At 32.4% G+C, this 15,658-nt stretch overlaps 2 protein-coding genes across 6 annotated transcripts in view; one reads left to right on the forward strand and one right to left on the reverse strand.

The window, feature by feature from the left end:
* Nucleotides 1-8,193: 8,193 nt before the first annotated feature.
* LOC131073036 (long chain acyl-CoA synthetase 9, chloroplastic) overlaps nucleotides 8,194-15,658 on the forward strand; it is a 219,449-nt gene continuing 211,984 nt past the window's right edge. For 2 of the 5 annotated variants that reach the window (XM_058009392.2, XM_058009395.2), the window contains exon 1: nucleotides 8,201-8,450. The gene's annotated coding sequence lies outside the window, so the exon portion shown is untranslated. Of the gene's footprint in view, nucleotides 8,451-15,658 lie in introns of all 5 variants that reach the window. The other 3 variants (XM_058009393.2, XM_058009390.2, XM_058009389.2) reach the window with 3 other exon arrangements.
* Nucleotides 12,586-12,918, reverse strand: LOC131876692 (putative ripening-related protein 1). Its single transcript, XM_059222148.1, has one exon. It carries the CDS (start codon nucleotides 12,916-12,918, stop codon nucleotides 12,586-12,588), a length of 333 nt encoding a protein of 110 aa, XP_059078131.1.

The following is a 15,658-nucleotide window of genomic DNA, read 5'->3' on the forward strand; positions in this document are numbered from 1 at the left end:
GGGAATTATATCAGTAGTATCAAGAACGAGAGAAGACACATCCATTGCAAATTAGAGGTGAGTGTAAAGAGCCAAATAAAATATCAGTGGAATGGTTCAAAATGGTTAATAGACTGGAGGTGATAGCAAAGCTTTAATAACTCAGAGGACAAGACTATTAGATATTTAGGGAACTTGTGCATGGAACATTGAAGGAAAAGACCTTGGGGCATATTCTACATATATGGATGAAATTACCCCAAGAACTTAAATGGAGAGAACCCCATTCACTATATAATTTTATTGCCCTAGAACTCAAAGCTAAAAGATACATGAGAGTTGTAGAAGACAAATGGATTGCATGTTTCCCACTTAAGTTCTATCCTCCACTCCTTCTTCACCTAATACCACATTGGACATAAAATCAAGCAATTGATCCAAAAAGAGAAAAAGAGTGTTGGAGTAAGATTACTAACGACAGAGGTTTCTAATCCAATCAAACTTCTAGAGTTACCCAAACAATAGATTATAGACTATATTGATTATATTGATATGTTTTAATGGATATTATGTTGCCAAAAGTAGTGAATGTTGATTTATATGGATTATTATCATGATTGGAACTAACATGTAGAGAGAAGCATGAGCTCGCTATGGTCGATATGTACTAATTTCATTAATAGCCAAGGAAGGAGGAACCTTGTTAGCTTGTGTGGTAGCAACGATGTGAAGGTATAGAGTTCCAATTGAAGAAGAGTTCCTCTTGACTTTGTCTTTTTAGAAGACATTGAGGAAATAATGCATCGTGGCAACTAGTGAAGTCATGGATCATTAATATTGAATCAACGCAGTAGTCACACTCCTAGTTCTATGATATTGTTTAATAAAAGAAGTTGTTACAAAACATATTCCTGTAGTGTTTGTCTATCAGTTTGTTTTTCTTCTTAAAAAAAGTCACCTTAATGTTAGGGAGAAGCAACATTTGGCGAGAGATAGTTAAGAAGAATTAATGGCATGCTTTATCTGAATGCCTTAAATAGGGAAAGTGTCATTATAGTTAAAATATTCTCTTGTTGTTAACATCAATTTTTACTTTTGCATATATTAGTTGAATATATGATGCAAATGACAATGATTGTGCTAGCTAGATTTTCTGCATAATCACTATTCGGTTGTTCTGTACATGAATGAATGATAATAAGGATGACTATTATTTTGTGAATTCAAGTGTGTCATTAGTTTGTATGAAGATTGCATTCCTCAAGGACGGGCCACTTGAAGTGATGTGAGACTCTTTCTTTCTTTTTGTTATTTACTATTGTTCAATAGATACTCTTAATTTCCTGTTGTTAATGTATGTCTAGTAAACTTAAGTAGTTAGTGTTCAGGTTGTGACCAACTTGTAGTTTGATTGGTTACATTAATAGTTGTACCCGCAACCACTACTGAGCTACTCCTAAAGTTGCCTATAACAACTATTGTGTTTGTTAGTTTTCCATTTTAGCATTTTTCATGATTATTGTTTATGTTCTTAATAGATTAATATATTCTTTTCACGCAATGATAAAAAACTTAGGATCCTTCCTGCACATACAGTTCCAGTGCCATCTTTGAAGATACGTCCCTAGTTGATAATTAAATGAGCCTTCACTTAGGTCATAGAGTTACCCCATTGAGTGTTTCAATCAGGTCTCGCGTATGAAAAGCTATACCAACTCAATGGATATAGTGGAGACCAGTCAAGTGGGATCTAAATAAATAATAAATAATAAATAATAAATAATCATTTAATTAGAAAGAAAAGTCTAACTGAATTAATTAATTAATTAAATAAAAATAATATTTATTTAATTAATAAAAGATATTGGGATAAAAGTAAATAAATTAAAAATATTTATTTAATTAAAGGCCAATTTTAAGTGTCTATAAATAACACATAAATTGATGAGCCATAGCATGAGGGCCAACATAAGCACAACACATAGATATAATAAAGTAATCATATATCAATTATCAATACTTACACAAATATTTTTTACAATTTAGAATTGCATTATTATTTTTTATTTGCCTTTATTAGGAGCAAAGTTATCTACCTTAACAATCATCCCCAACCAATGCATTTTTCATGCTTGTTCTTTGAGATGCATTCATTGCACTATACATTTCTTATAGTTATCTTTACATGATTTACATGCCTAGCTTACATTTCTATTTCATGTACTATTTTTCTTTCTCCTTTAGTTCCTTGCATCCTACAAATACAACCAATTATTTTCATTTTTGTGAATACTAAAAGTAAGCTTGTAATTTGTGCCTAATTTTCATTTATGAGATAGAGGATACTTATTACACATTTTCCCTTTATTTCATAGATTCCCACAGAGCACACAAACCAAGGACAAAAAGGAACATGAAGATATCTACTGTGGTCATTACTTTATATGGACATGGTAACCCTTTTTTTATGTTTGAATATTGATTTTCAGGTACATTCACAAGTGTTAATTTAATTTAAAGTACATGCCCACATTAGGATTTGCATGTCTTATGCTTGTGTTTGGATGCACATCAGGGGCCAAATTCAATGGTGAAATTTATATATTTATGACAATTATCACGTATTTTTGGGTCCATTTTGAGGGAATGACTTACTGTATTTATATATCAACAAATGATTACAATCTTGTGTGAAGTTGAGCGCATTTTTTGATACTTCACCTATTCTTATTTACACATATTCCCACATATATGATCATATCTTATGCATTGTTATACACTTTGACATACATTTTACATTTACTGTACCCTTCATATCTAGAAACTTTTTCCTTGTATTGACATCTTTTTTTATCTATTCACCATTAATCATATGAGCTTGAGATTGATGTTAGACTTACATAAACAAATGTTAACATTCAAAATTAAAATTTATCAAATCCTACTTATTTTATTTTTGTCGAAACCTATCTCGGTACATTTTTGTTATGATTTATTGTTACATATTATCTTATATTTTAAAGCATTTAATTCATCATTCTATTTATTGAGCATCATTCATGCACACACGTAGCATTTATTAGAGAAACACTTCAATTGATACACTAAAAAGAACAACATTTACTCTAGAATTACCATCTAGAACATTTAAACACTTTCTTGCTATCTATATATATTTAACACAACTACAAAGTTAGTTTCTCCAAGGGCTTGACCTATAAGAACTTTCCCTTAGCAAATTAACACCATCATAAAGATATGTTTAAATATTGCTCTAATCCTTGAGAACTAGCAAGACAAAAAAATATAGAGAGAAAAAGAAGGAATATATAATTAGTAGATTAGATCTACAAGATCATAAATTACATTATAGATCCATTCCCATGGAAGTGGTCTAGAGTAGTGAATTTGACTTGAAAAAAGTCATAGTTTTGCACACAATGTAGTGTAAAAGATAAATATAGACTACCTATTTTTTGTGCTAGAACAATAAATTTTAGTGCCCACATTAGCAACTATTTTCAACATCATTCCTAGAGCCAAGTATCCCTATCTTTATGTTTAGTTTTCTACCTTAGCATTTAATTTTGAACTATCTAGTCTAAGATTTCCATTTAATTAATCTAGATGATTTATGTTGATGTGTAAGCATTTTATTTGGTTAACTTATATTAAGTCTTATGAAAAATATGTGTTCCCTTTTTAGTATAAATGCATGTTTTCCTTAATTAGTCAATAGGTTTTTCTTTGTGGTCTTTCAATCATCCAAAAAATTTGTCGCATAAATATTTTTGCATGTTATAGAAGTTGTTTCATGTTGGAAAGCACACTAGAAATGAGACCTCTCATAGTAGGAAAAAATAGCTTAATAATATAAGGTTCCAACCTAAACATTTCATATCATCTTATTGGAAAGTTGGGGAGAATACCAAAGGTTTGAGTGACAAAAAAAAATGGGAGGACATATTTAACAAAGTACCTATAAAGGATGAAAAGAGGGGTGACAACTACACTCTATAATAAAACACCCTTGTATAGGTTATGATGCACTCCAATTGTTAGTGATTGTATTAGAGGCTCTACTTTCCTAATATGCTTTTATTTCTTTAAATTTCATTTCACTAGTTGCAAACAGTATAACAAATTTATAACCAAAGAGAAATAAAATAAGAAACAATATTTTAGAAACTCATGTATTTTTTCATTCAAGCAAACTAAGGCTCACACAATGAAAACATTATCTTATATTTTAAAGCATTTAATTCATCATCCTATTTATTGAGCATCATTCATGCACACACATAGCATTTATTAGAGAAACACTTCAATTGATACACTAAAAAGAACAACATTTACTCTAGAGTTACCATCTAGAACATTTAAACACTTGCTTGATATCTATATATATTTAACACAACTACAAAGTTAGTTTCTCCAAGGGCTTGACCTATAAGAAATTTCCCTTAGCAAATTGACAACATCATAAAGGTATCTTTAAATATTGCTATAATCCTTGGCAACCAACAAGACAGAGAAAATATACAGGTAAAAAAATCTAAATATATGATCAGTAGATTAGACCTACAAGATCATAAATCGCATAATAGATCCATTCCTATGAAAGAGGCCTAGAGTCATGGATTTGATTTGAAAAAAAATCACAGTGTTACACACTTCAGTATAAAAAGATAAATGTGGACTGCTTATTTTTTATGCTAGAACAATAAATTTTAGTGTCTACATTAGCAAGTTTCTTCAGCATCATTCCTAAAGCCAAGTACCCTTATCCTGTATGTTTAATTTTCTAGCTTAGCATTTAATTTTGGTTTATCTAGTCTAATATTTCCATTTAATTAATCCAAATGATTTATTTTGAGGTGTAGGCATTTTATTTGATTAACTTATATTAAGGATTTATGGACAAATATTTTTCCCTTTATTAGCATAATTACACGTTTCCCTTAATTATCCAATAGGTTTTTCATTGTGGTTGAAAATCTTTGTGGTCTTTCAACCATCCAAAAATTTAATCACATAAATAATTTTGTATGTTAGAGAAGTTGTTTCATGTCAGAAAGCACACTATAAATGAGGTGTCATAATAAGAAAAAATAACTTAATAATATAAGGTTCCAATCTAAAAACATAGCCTTATAATATAAGGCTCCAATCTAAACATTTCATTTTATCTTATTGGCAAGTTGGAGCGAATACCAAAGGTTTGAGTGACAAAAGAATGGGAGGACATATTTAACAAAATACCTATAAAGGTTGAAAAGAGGGGTGACAACTACACCCTAGGGTGAAACACCCTTGTATGGGTTGCGATGCACATGAGTTGTGTTGCACTCCAATTGTTAGTGCTTCTATTAGAGGGCTCTACTTTCCTAATATTCTTCCACTTCTTTGTATTTCATTTCACTGGTTGTAAACAATATATCAAATTTACAAAGGGAATTAGAAAAAGAAACATTATTTTAGAAACTCATGTTTTTTTTTCATTCAAGCAAACTAAGACAAACATTATTTATGGATAATTTGGACATTGTTATTAAAGCTAAAAAATAGGGTTTTTGATAGTCTACACATACCATGCTTTTCATTTGTGTCTTGAGAGAATTTCCCAAACCCTACCACCATACAACATACTATAAAAATACCCCTTTATGCCTATGATTTGGTAAGAAATAAACATTCACTCTATTAATTTAGCTCTTTTATATGTCTTCCCTTGTAACCATTACGTTACTACTATTGAGAGAATTTCCCAAACCCTACCACCATACAACATACTATAAAAATGCCCCTTTATGACTATGATTTGGTAGGAAATAAACATTCACTCTATTAATTTAGCTCTTTTATATGTCTTCCCTTGTAACCATTACGTTACTGCTAATCTTCTAACATATGTACTTAAATCTATTAAAAAAAATAAAAAAATAAAAATAATAATAATAATAAAAATTCAATTCTATACATCACATTCTAATTTAGAGCCATAATTGCGTTCAAAACTCTTTTTAAATTACCTAAGAAATATTATAAACTTAACATGACATTCATAGACATTTATTCAAACAATTAACAAATAATTCAAATATTAAACAAAATATATTAATATAATTTAAATATCTATATTAATTTATTAAAATTCATTTTGTTTTTCAAAATTTAAAATTTTTAAGTAAAAAAAGTCACTTAATTGAAAAATAGTCATTTTTCATTGACCCAAACATTAGAACTCTCACTAAATCTGATAGCCTTTGCTAGAAATGTGTCATTAGAAAGCCAAATAAGTTGTTTTCCAAGGACAAAGGCCCAAAAAAAGTCTTAGAAAGTCACCTACCATCAATAAGTGAGACAGACAACACAATAGAATTACCATTTCAATATTATTATTTATGTAATTAAAGTCAACAAGGGTACGAATAGTTGTTGATTGATAGTACTATCAATATATCCATTAATAAATGGTTTCAATTATTTATATAAAATAGTACCCCACAAATTTTGTCTCCTATGAGCAAAACAACGTAATTTATGAGTAAATCTAATTATGATATAAGTTAGAAGTTTTGGTTGTTGTTACTATTATTATAATTAGACATTAATTGATATTATAAAGTTCATATTATTAAATGAAATGATTTTTAACTTTTTTCATTTGTAAAGATATTTTTCAAAACTTGGCTATTATTTTTTTATTTTTTAAGAATTATATGGATATTAATTTTTATGGAAATATTGGTATGGAAAATAAAATTATAATTCTTAATAAATTAGTTTGTAATTGAAAAGAATTAAAAATTTTAAACACAATTTATAGTTTTTTAATTTTTTCTTTTTATAAAATTACATAAGTAAAATATTTTAATAATATTTGTAAGAATAAAATAATTTACAAATTATATAAATTTTTAATTCAAACTTTTAAAAAATGAAAGTTTCTATATTAAACTTTTATAAAAAAAAAAAAAAGAAAGTTTCTATATTAAAGAGATAATTTATCAAATTAAAAAGTTACATATATTTTGATGACAATTTAATAAAGTAAACCTATTCATCTCAAACATTAGTAAATCTTTTATTATACAATTATATAAACAATTCTATGATAATTTTTTAAAGTGAAAGTTTCTTTATGTAAAATATTAGTTTTTATGTAAAGAATAAATTTACTATTATAAATATAAAAAAACTTAAATACTCAAATTTAATTATTTAAAAATATATTTTCTTATCTTATTTAAAATTTTCAAGATATAACAATAAGATTGTATTGGTTCATATTGAAAAATTTTAATATAAATTTGAGCAAGATTAGTTATTTCCACATTGATGGTGACAATGTACAAATTTATAATTTAAAATATAAATAAACTTTGAAAAAAGAGTATCTAATATTTCAAATGAGTGATGCTTCTTATAAATCTTACTTGTCTCATATATTACATTAAATTAAATATTCATAACATTCTTCAATTTACATTTAAGTTAGTTTAACAGTGAGCAATTTATCTTTTCTAAAAAAAGTCACAAGTTCAAATTGTATAGGAGATAGAGTATGAACACCTTGAATTTATGAAGAAGATAGAATATATATACTTCTGTCATTTCATTTCTACACTTTCATATTGTATGCTTGAAAGCAACTTATTTGGAAATATAATATGTACATCTTTTAAGTTCACACTAGGAAGGAGATAGAATCTAAACACCTTGTACAAAGGAAATGATCAAGAAGAAAGGAGATAGAATATGTATGGACACCTTGCATGAAAGTATATGTGAAAGTAACTTATACTATTGGAAGAGATAAAATATGAACACATTGTATGTAAAGAACAGTATTCCTCTCTCATTTCCACAAAATAGAATATATATATACCTTTCTCATTTCCACACTTCCATGTATATCTCCAAGAAAATAGAATATGTACAACTTTTTGTTATTTCCAATCATGAACAATTTAAGGCTTTAAAAATAATTTATAAAAAAAAATAAAATACCACATATTTGAAGCACTGAAAACAGAATATTTTAGGTGATGACAATAACAAGCATTAAGCACCAAAAGACAGAAAAGTCTATGACGAAGCAACAAGGCAATGCTGCAGCATCTCCCCTTGTTTTCTACAGCAAAACCCTCAGACAAGATATGCCCAATCGATTTGATGGGGGCCCACATTTTTCTTAAATTCAAACTCAGCTACTTCCGGGTGCTAGGTGGCAAACCACGTTTTGCAGATCCCCCTGTCCGGAAAAAGCACTTCGTAGTTGTGAGGCGGTTTCTTAGCAGAGTAGTGCGCCGCCTTTATTCTCACCTCCATGTCCTAAAAGTGAGAGAACGTGTATACTTGCAACTCACACCAGGCTAAATAAGCTAAAGGAGCTTCAATTCTGCACACGATGCATCGTTCTTGTGACATCACAATTCTTGGCGCTGTCAATTGCTCTTCACTTTGAGGTAAAGTTTACATGTCTCTTCATTTGCTTTTTGCTCTCCACAAACTTTAGCAGATCGAAATGTTCTTGTAAAGTATCGAATTTTGGACCACTGTAACAGTCTATAATTTTGGGGAAAATCTAATAACTTGTAAATTTCTGAGAAAAATTTCGGCAGCTGCAACAATCTGGTCTGTTTAGTTTTTAACAGACATCAATCCATTAACGAAAATTAGCCCTGTGAAAAAATTCTGTTTTCTGAGCGAGCACAAGTAACTTTAAACTTTACTGAGAATGATGAGACTTATGTGCATTGCACGATACTATTAATGTTAACTATGTACATTGAATTGTAAGGTTATCTTAAGTTGAGATGGTTTGCCGCATTCATCAATTTGACTGCCGCTCTTGACTGTCAGATGGCAATTGCATGATTGGTTCCTTTACATGTCTTTCAATTTAAGTCTGGCAATACAGATCATTTATGTAAATTTACTGTGATTTTTAATATGTCTTTCAATTTAAGCCTGGCAATACAGATCATTTATAGAAATTTGGTGTGTTTTTTAACGTCTTTCAATTTAAGTATGGCGATATAGATGTTTTATTAAATTTTACACTTTTCACATGTCTTTCAATTTAAGTCTGACAACTTAACAATTTTTAGAATGTTACACAGGGACATATCCCTTAAGGAAATCCTGCCATTCCCGTTCCTGTCCCTGGAACATTTTGGAAATGCCTGGACGCCTAGAAAATGTCCCCGGGTTGTGGGGATGGGTAGGAAATGTCCCTTACCTTGAAAATAAACGGGGATGCCCAAGAAACATGAGGAAATGGGTAGGGGGTTGGCTATCTCCCCTATGGTTCAGCATTCAGAGAAATACAAAATTAAAATTAGAATTTTAAAAAAAAGAGAGAAAAAACATTTTTGTGTCTTTGTTTCAGGTAGTTGTCCTGTACATTTTCTGCTTCTGATTATTAGGTTAAATGATGGAATTCTTTTCACACGTTGATGGTAGCACAATAGAATTTAGGACAAATATTAAGATATAGACATGGTTCTATAGACACTTCATATAAATAATCTTGTTTCTAATGGGATATTCAAATTGCAACTCACAAAGCAATGAAGAGTTTGCTGTGGAAAACATAAGTGCTATTTATCAGGGAAAATTAGCTTGGAGTTAGCAAGAAGTCAGTACAAACATACCATATAATAGAATGTAAACTGGGTCTTTTACCAATTGTAATTTGTATGGTAGTATAGTCACAAATTTTCTGAAAATTAACTGTGCAACTGAAACAGATAAATCATTAATTTGTATGATATCTTATTATGTCAATTTATTAAATTTCTTCTTTAGATAGATTGGTTTACCTAACAAAATGATTTAGCTCTTTTTCTTGTTGATAAAAAAACTAGATTGTTTTGACAGCTTTCATATTTCACAGATTTCTCTAGGTGAAAACATGGTTTCTTATTCGTTGATGAATACTTAAATAGAAGTTAATTATTTTTGTATAATAATTTTCCTCTTGAGAGGAAAACAAAACTATCGTGGAGATGGCTTAGTGCATGATGCACATCAGAGGCATACTTGTGATGTCCCCATCCTTGACCTAATGACAAGAAGCCATAAAATACATATGTGGTCAAGGGGTGGTAGACCTTGAGCACCTCAAGGTGGTTAGTAAATAGTAAATAGAGATTGACAAATTGTACATAACATTTAGAAGTTCAAGTAGGTAGTTTTGCATATTCTCTCAATAAAGTCAATAGCATCAAGATCATATCAAGGAAAAATTGTGAAGTCTTATCAATAAGATGATTTTTTCTATCTAGCATCAAGTAAGCACATAAGAGGATACAGTATTGAGACTATTTAAGACTAAGAGATGATCAAGAAATTGCCGATATCAAGTATGCTTATCCAGCATGACACCAAGTACGACAAGCTTGTTGGATACCCGCCTTATCAACATGTAAATCATGACTTTACTATCGACTACATAGAACCAATGTGATCAACTTAATGAACAGTTAAGCTGTAATCCGGTATGCCCATAAGATGGCATCCTTTATTGATCATCATCAAGATGACATGAAGGAAGTATGATACATATTGAAGACTTGGCATCGATCTAGAAATACCCCTAGAGCATATCATTCATCATTCCACTAAGCAAGGAAAGCTCTTATATGCTTCGACCCATATATGAAGGTTTATCCATGTCGATATCACCACTGTAACATCCATCATAAAAAGATGAGATAATGGAGATAGTGTGCACATGATCAGACCATCATTATTGCTGAGGAGATAACAGAAAGGGCATGATCAAGCATCGATTACCATTGTTTGAAAGAAGGATTAAGTAGATTCAATATGCAGGTCGATCTGCAATAAATGCTTATGTTAACCATGAGATATCAGTCAGCAAGTATATTGATATTATCACCATGTGTATCACCCAAATGATCATCATAATCACTCATCACTTAGTACCAACTGGGAGGAAGGTTTAGTAGATTGATCGCCAAAGGATGATTACATCCAACAGAAAGAAAACATACTATCCTAACCTTAAGGAAGTAAGTTAACTAATTACAAATATCGTCTATACCTTAGACAGCGATTAGAACAAATAACCAATATTCATGGAAAACTGTGATTAGGACATAACAATTGTTCATGATAAGATGCAATTTAAGGAAGGGATGTGTCTATTCCAAGCAAGGTATGCAACTATTAGTTGTCATAAGATATTTAAAGAAGATTGATTGCATACCTAGCAAAATCATTGAATCATTCTTATTTACTTCTTTTTATCTATATTTGGATCGCTCTCTTGGAGTAGTTGCCTTATAGGCACAAAATCGGTGGCATACATTTAAGGCTATCAATCAGGAACAGCACCAGACATTGTAGACTTCTAAGGCCAAATCAGAAATAGCAATTACCTTATCGCTATAAGCGATATTGAAGACTTTTGCATACTTATAAAGTCTAGATCAGAAACAGCAAGTTATATCATCGCTATAAGCGATAGAAAGAAGACTCAAGCTTATTCCAAATTGCCATATCAGGAACGGCTATAAGCAATATTGAAAAGACTTACAACATATCTCACATCGATATATCAGAAATAGCAACAAGCATTTGGAAGGAGACTTCACAGCACGATTCACATTGGTATATCAGAAATAGCAGAGTTAACTCCATAAGTGCAGATCGGAGTTTAGCAAGAGATCATCATTGCATAATCCTCATAGTCTATATGAGAGATAGCAACAATTACTTGCCTTATTGCAGATCTGAATTCTTGATTAACATACAGTGATTAAGATTATCAAAAGATATTCATTTACAAGTGGTATATCATATAGTGATCAAGATCACCATATTATAAGTGGTATTGATTGTATATCCTAAGGATAAACATTTATAAGAAGATCATAATATATCATTTTTATATTAAGTGGTATGAGTTATCATCAATATAAGTTTTATAAAGGATTTTTGGAGACTTTGATTGGAAATAAGTCTCTTGGAATTGATTTTGTGAGTTGATAGTCCCTAATTCCTAAGAATTTACATAAGGGGACATTACAGTCCCTTGTTGATTTTATTGTAGCTGTGGTCGGAATCCACAGACCGACATTGATATCACAAAGGTTGTGATTATATTTATATTATTATTATGAGATAATATAATTATATTATTATGTGATAATATAATTATATTAAAAAATTTAATGTATAATTATTATATTATATGATAATACAATAATTATTATATTATATTAATAATGTAATTATTGGTGCCACTTGGAAGAGTGGCGACCCTTGGTGTATAGACATCTCTCACATATACATAATGAGATGTGTGATCTCATTCAAATAAGGATATAACAATATAACAATATAACAAAATATGCAGATCAATATAAATTAGAGTGCTCGGGGGAGACAAATATATTGTCTATGGTTGGGAGGGCAATAAGAGTTATTGCCCATGGTTAATCGAGCATACCAGAAAAACAACATGGTATCAGAGCGGGTTCTCTACCAGGCTTGTATTCGAAAATGGAGAAACATATCAGAGAGTGTATTCGAGTAAGAAGAAGAAGAAAACGGGGTGTGAAGAAGGTGTTAAGCTTCAGACCATGTAATGCTCATCTCACCAACATCATCGTAATTGTCGACTCCCAAGGCTTTCCATACGCGTTGGAAGTCGTGATCCTCATCACACCCAGAGATTGAGTTGCACTCGTCCACCACCATGGCCCGCATGCTTCGTCCGTTGTTTGGATTGATTACTATGAATTCGTGACAGCGGCTGCCACCGGTGTACCAACCTGTGGAAAGAGCAACCACCAGATCGTTGTCATTGTGGTAGTCTTCGTCGCACTCGGAAGGCCCTCCTCTGTCTTTGCCCTTCTGAAACCCATTCAGAGTGAGTGTGGTGGGAGTAGTGCTTGTCATAGGGGGCGAGCATTTGCACTATGGGTATTGCTCCCTTGACTTACAACAATCTGAGCTGTGATCACGATTGCAATCATGGGAGTTGCCATTCAAATATCCGGTTGAATGACACGATGCCAGGATTCCTGTAGCATCGGGCCTAGTGCATTCTGCTACCAACATGCTTAGTAGCAATCCAAATGCTAGTAACATCGTCCTCATCTTACTTGCAAAACCCAACACATTCTGGTGTTTGACCTTGGTGGAGGTACTTTCGATGTTTCTATTGTTCTAGTTCAGAAAGGCAAATTTGAGGTGAAAGGCGTTGGGGGAGAGGCGCATTTGGGAGGTGAAGATTTTGACAATAGGATGCTCACCTACTGTGCCGAGAAGTTCAACAAGAAATACAAAACAGATTTATGTGTCAGTGCAAAGAGAAGTTTGTCTTCAATATTAGAGACTGTAATTAATATTGATAGTCTCTACAAAGGACATGACATTTCCTTGAAGATCACGAGAGCAAAGTTTGAAGAGCTCATCATTGATTTATTTGAGAAGTGCATGGAAGTTGTGAAGAAATACATGGAAGATGCCAAGTTGAGTAAGAGTCAAATTGGCGATATTGTATTAGTTTGGGGTTCATCACATATAACGAAGGTGCAGAGTTACGGGTCCCGACATTGTGAATCAAGCGGGGGGCTGAAAATCTGCCCTTGCCTTTGTCTGTTGATAGGGCAAATCCATTTCCTATTACGTAATATCGCCCTTACCCAAATCAATTGGACGTGTTTATTCTCACAAAAGTCCAATGTGTTATTTCTGCTCCAATTTTGGATTTGTAAACTGTGAGATGGCTTGACATTTCAGGACAACAATTTTTTGTTGAAGAAATTGTCTACTACCATACAATTAATAAGCAGAGGTGGTATAATAATGATGAGCACTGCAGCAAATCCAAATGCCATGATTTTGCATCAGGTGGTATTTCTTATACAAGCTCTGAAGCAATTCACTTAGAGCCCAAATTGTCTTTTGTTGAGGGCTTGGTTGGGCACACACAGTTCAGTAGAGGTGAAACAACTAGACAAGACGACTGTATTATTGCCAGTGCTGATATATGTCTTCCTGGAGTCGGGTGGTTTGAATAAAGACGAGTCTGAAGATTTAGGAAGAATTGATTTTGTTCCTGAGACTCATTTGGCGGATAGTACAGTCGGTCAACAGGCCGGTGTTTCAACAAGCATTATGTCGAGCTATTCTTATCTTATATTTTTCATTCTTTGTTGAATGCTGGAGTATTCGGGTTGACATGAAGAGGAATTGGAATCCATTGATGACAAGGGAGATCTTAAGAGGAACCATGGACAAAGGGAAGTGATAGTAATTATGCGATTACAAAAGTCAACCCTCATCCCCCATAGTTAGGGATTTGGCTCTCATTGTATTGAGCACTTGAAGAGTTTCTGATTTAAACGAGATAAGTATTTCATAATGTTCATGAATTTTCTGTGTGGCTATTAATTCATGCAATTGTATTGGAGCAGTGATCCTCGCGTGCTTCTAACATTGGTATTTCTCTTCAAGATAGTTTAGTTCTATAAACTATTATTAATCTCTTTGAGATGCTTTCTGGACATACCAAGAAGCATAAGAGATTGCATTCAAGGAAGGAAGAACTTGATGCTTGCTGCCATGAGACTGAGTTGGTGGCTGAAGTCGTCTTTTTGAAGAGGAGGAAATACATTTAGAGGGAGTAGACTGCGAGGGGTTTTTGTTCTATATCTCAGGATGGTCATATTCCTGTCTGGTCTAGGACTCAATCTTATGACAGTAGGTCCATGGTGGTCTTGGATCTAGCACTTCTAGTCGTATGTGGATCATACCAAATGATGAGAGTCTCTTGGAGCAAGATATCTTCCACGATTGGGACCATGTGAGCAGGGTATGCTTCTGTGACAAAGGGAGCAGCTAAGAGGATGTGCTTCGGTTGACATCTGTGGATCTTGATCATATTGGTTTAGAGGGAGTGGACCATGTCAAGATGGTTTCTCTAGTGATTAGTCAGAGGACTACGATTCATGGGATGGAGTCCCATGTATGTAGGCTGGAGGGCCTTTATACTGACTCCTAGGTCGTGATATTCCTGAATAGATGGATACTTGGTGAGTTTGGGACTTGCCAAGTGTGCTGCAGACTCAAACCTGATATTTCATAATAGGACAAAGCATGTGGAAATCCAATATCACTATATTAGAGATATGGGGCAAAGGAATGCTATTCAGTTGAGATACATTAGCACTAATGAGCAGACGACAGACATTCTCACCAAGCTTCTCTTCAGAATAAAGTTTGTGTACTTTCGAGGTAAGCTTGGTATGATGGAGAATGAAGCCCTAGCTGAGATTAAGTCTCAACATCATTGATTTAGTTATATGTTATACTAATGTATTCTTCTTTTCAAAAGATGTTTAAAGTGTAAACTCTTGATTAATGCATTTCTCTTTCAGGGAGACTTGAGGTGTAAGCCCTTATCTCCACCCTTTGATATGGTTCATGGTGGATGTCATGTGTGTGACGCCATGACAATACCATGTGAGAGAGTCTGTGGTGATTTTTCCTGTACTAGTGTTTTTACCCTCTGGATGAGCCATGTGTAATGCCCCCTTCTCAGTGATGTTCATTCAATGATCCAGTGGCCTATTCCGGAGACCCGTAGGCTATGTGGAAAGGAGAATTAGGGTTTCCTACTTTTGCGGAGTTC

The sequence above is a fragment of the Cryptomeria japonica genome, chromosome 6 (assembly GCF_030272615.1).
Source record: "Cryptomeria japonica chromosome 6, Sugi_1.0, whole genome shotgun sequence".
Lineage (NCBI taxonomy): Eukaryota > Viridiplantae > Streptophyta > Pinopsida > Cupressales > Cupressaceae > Cryptomeria > Cryptomeria japonica.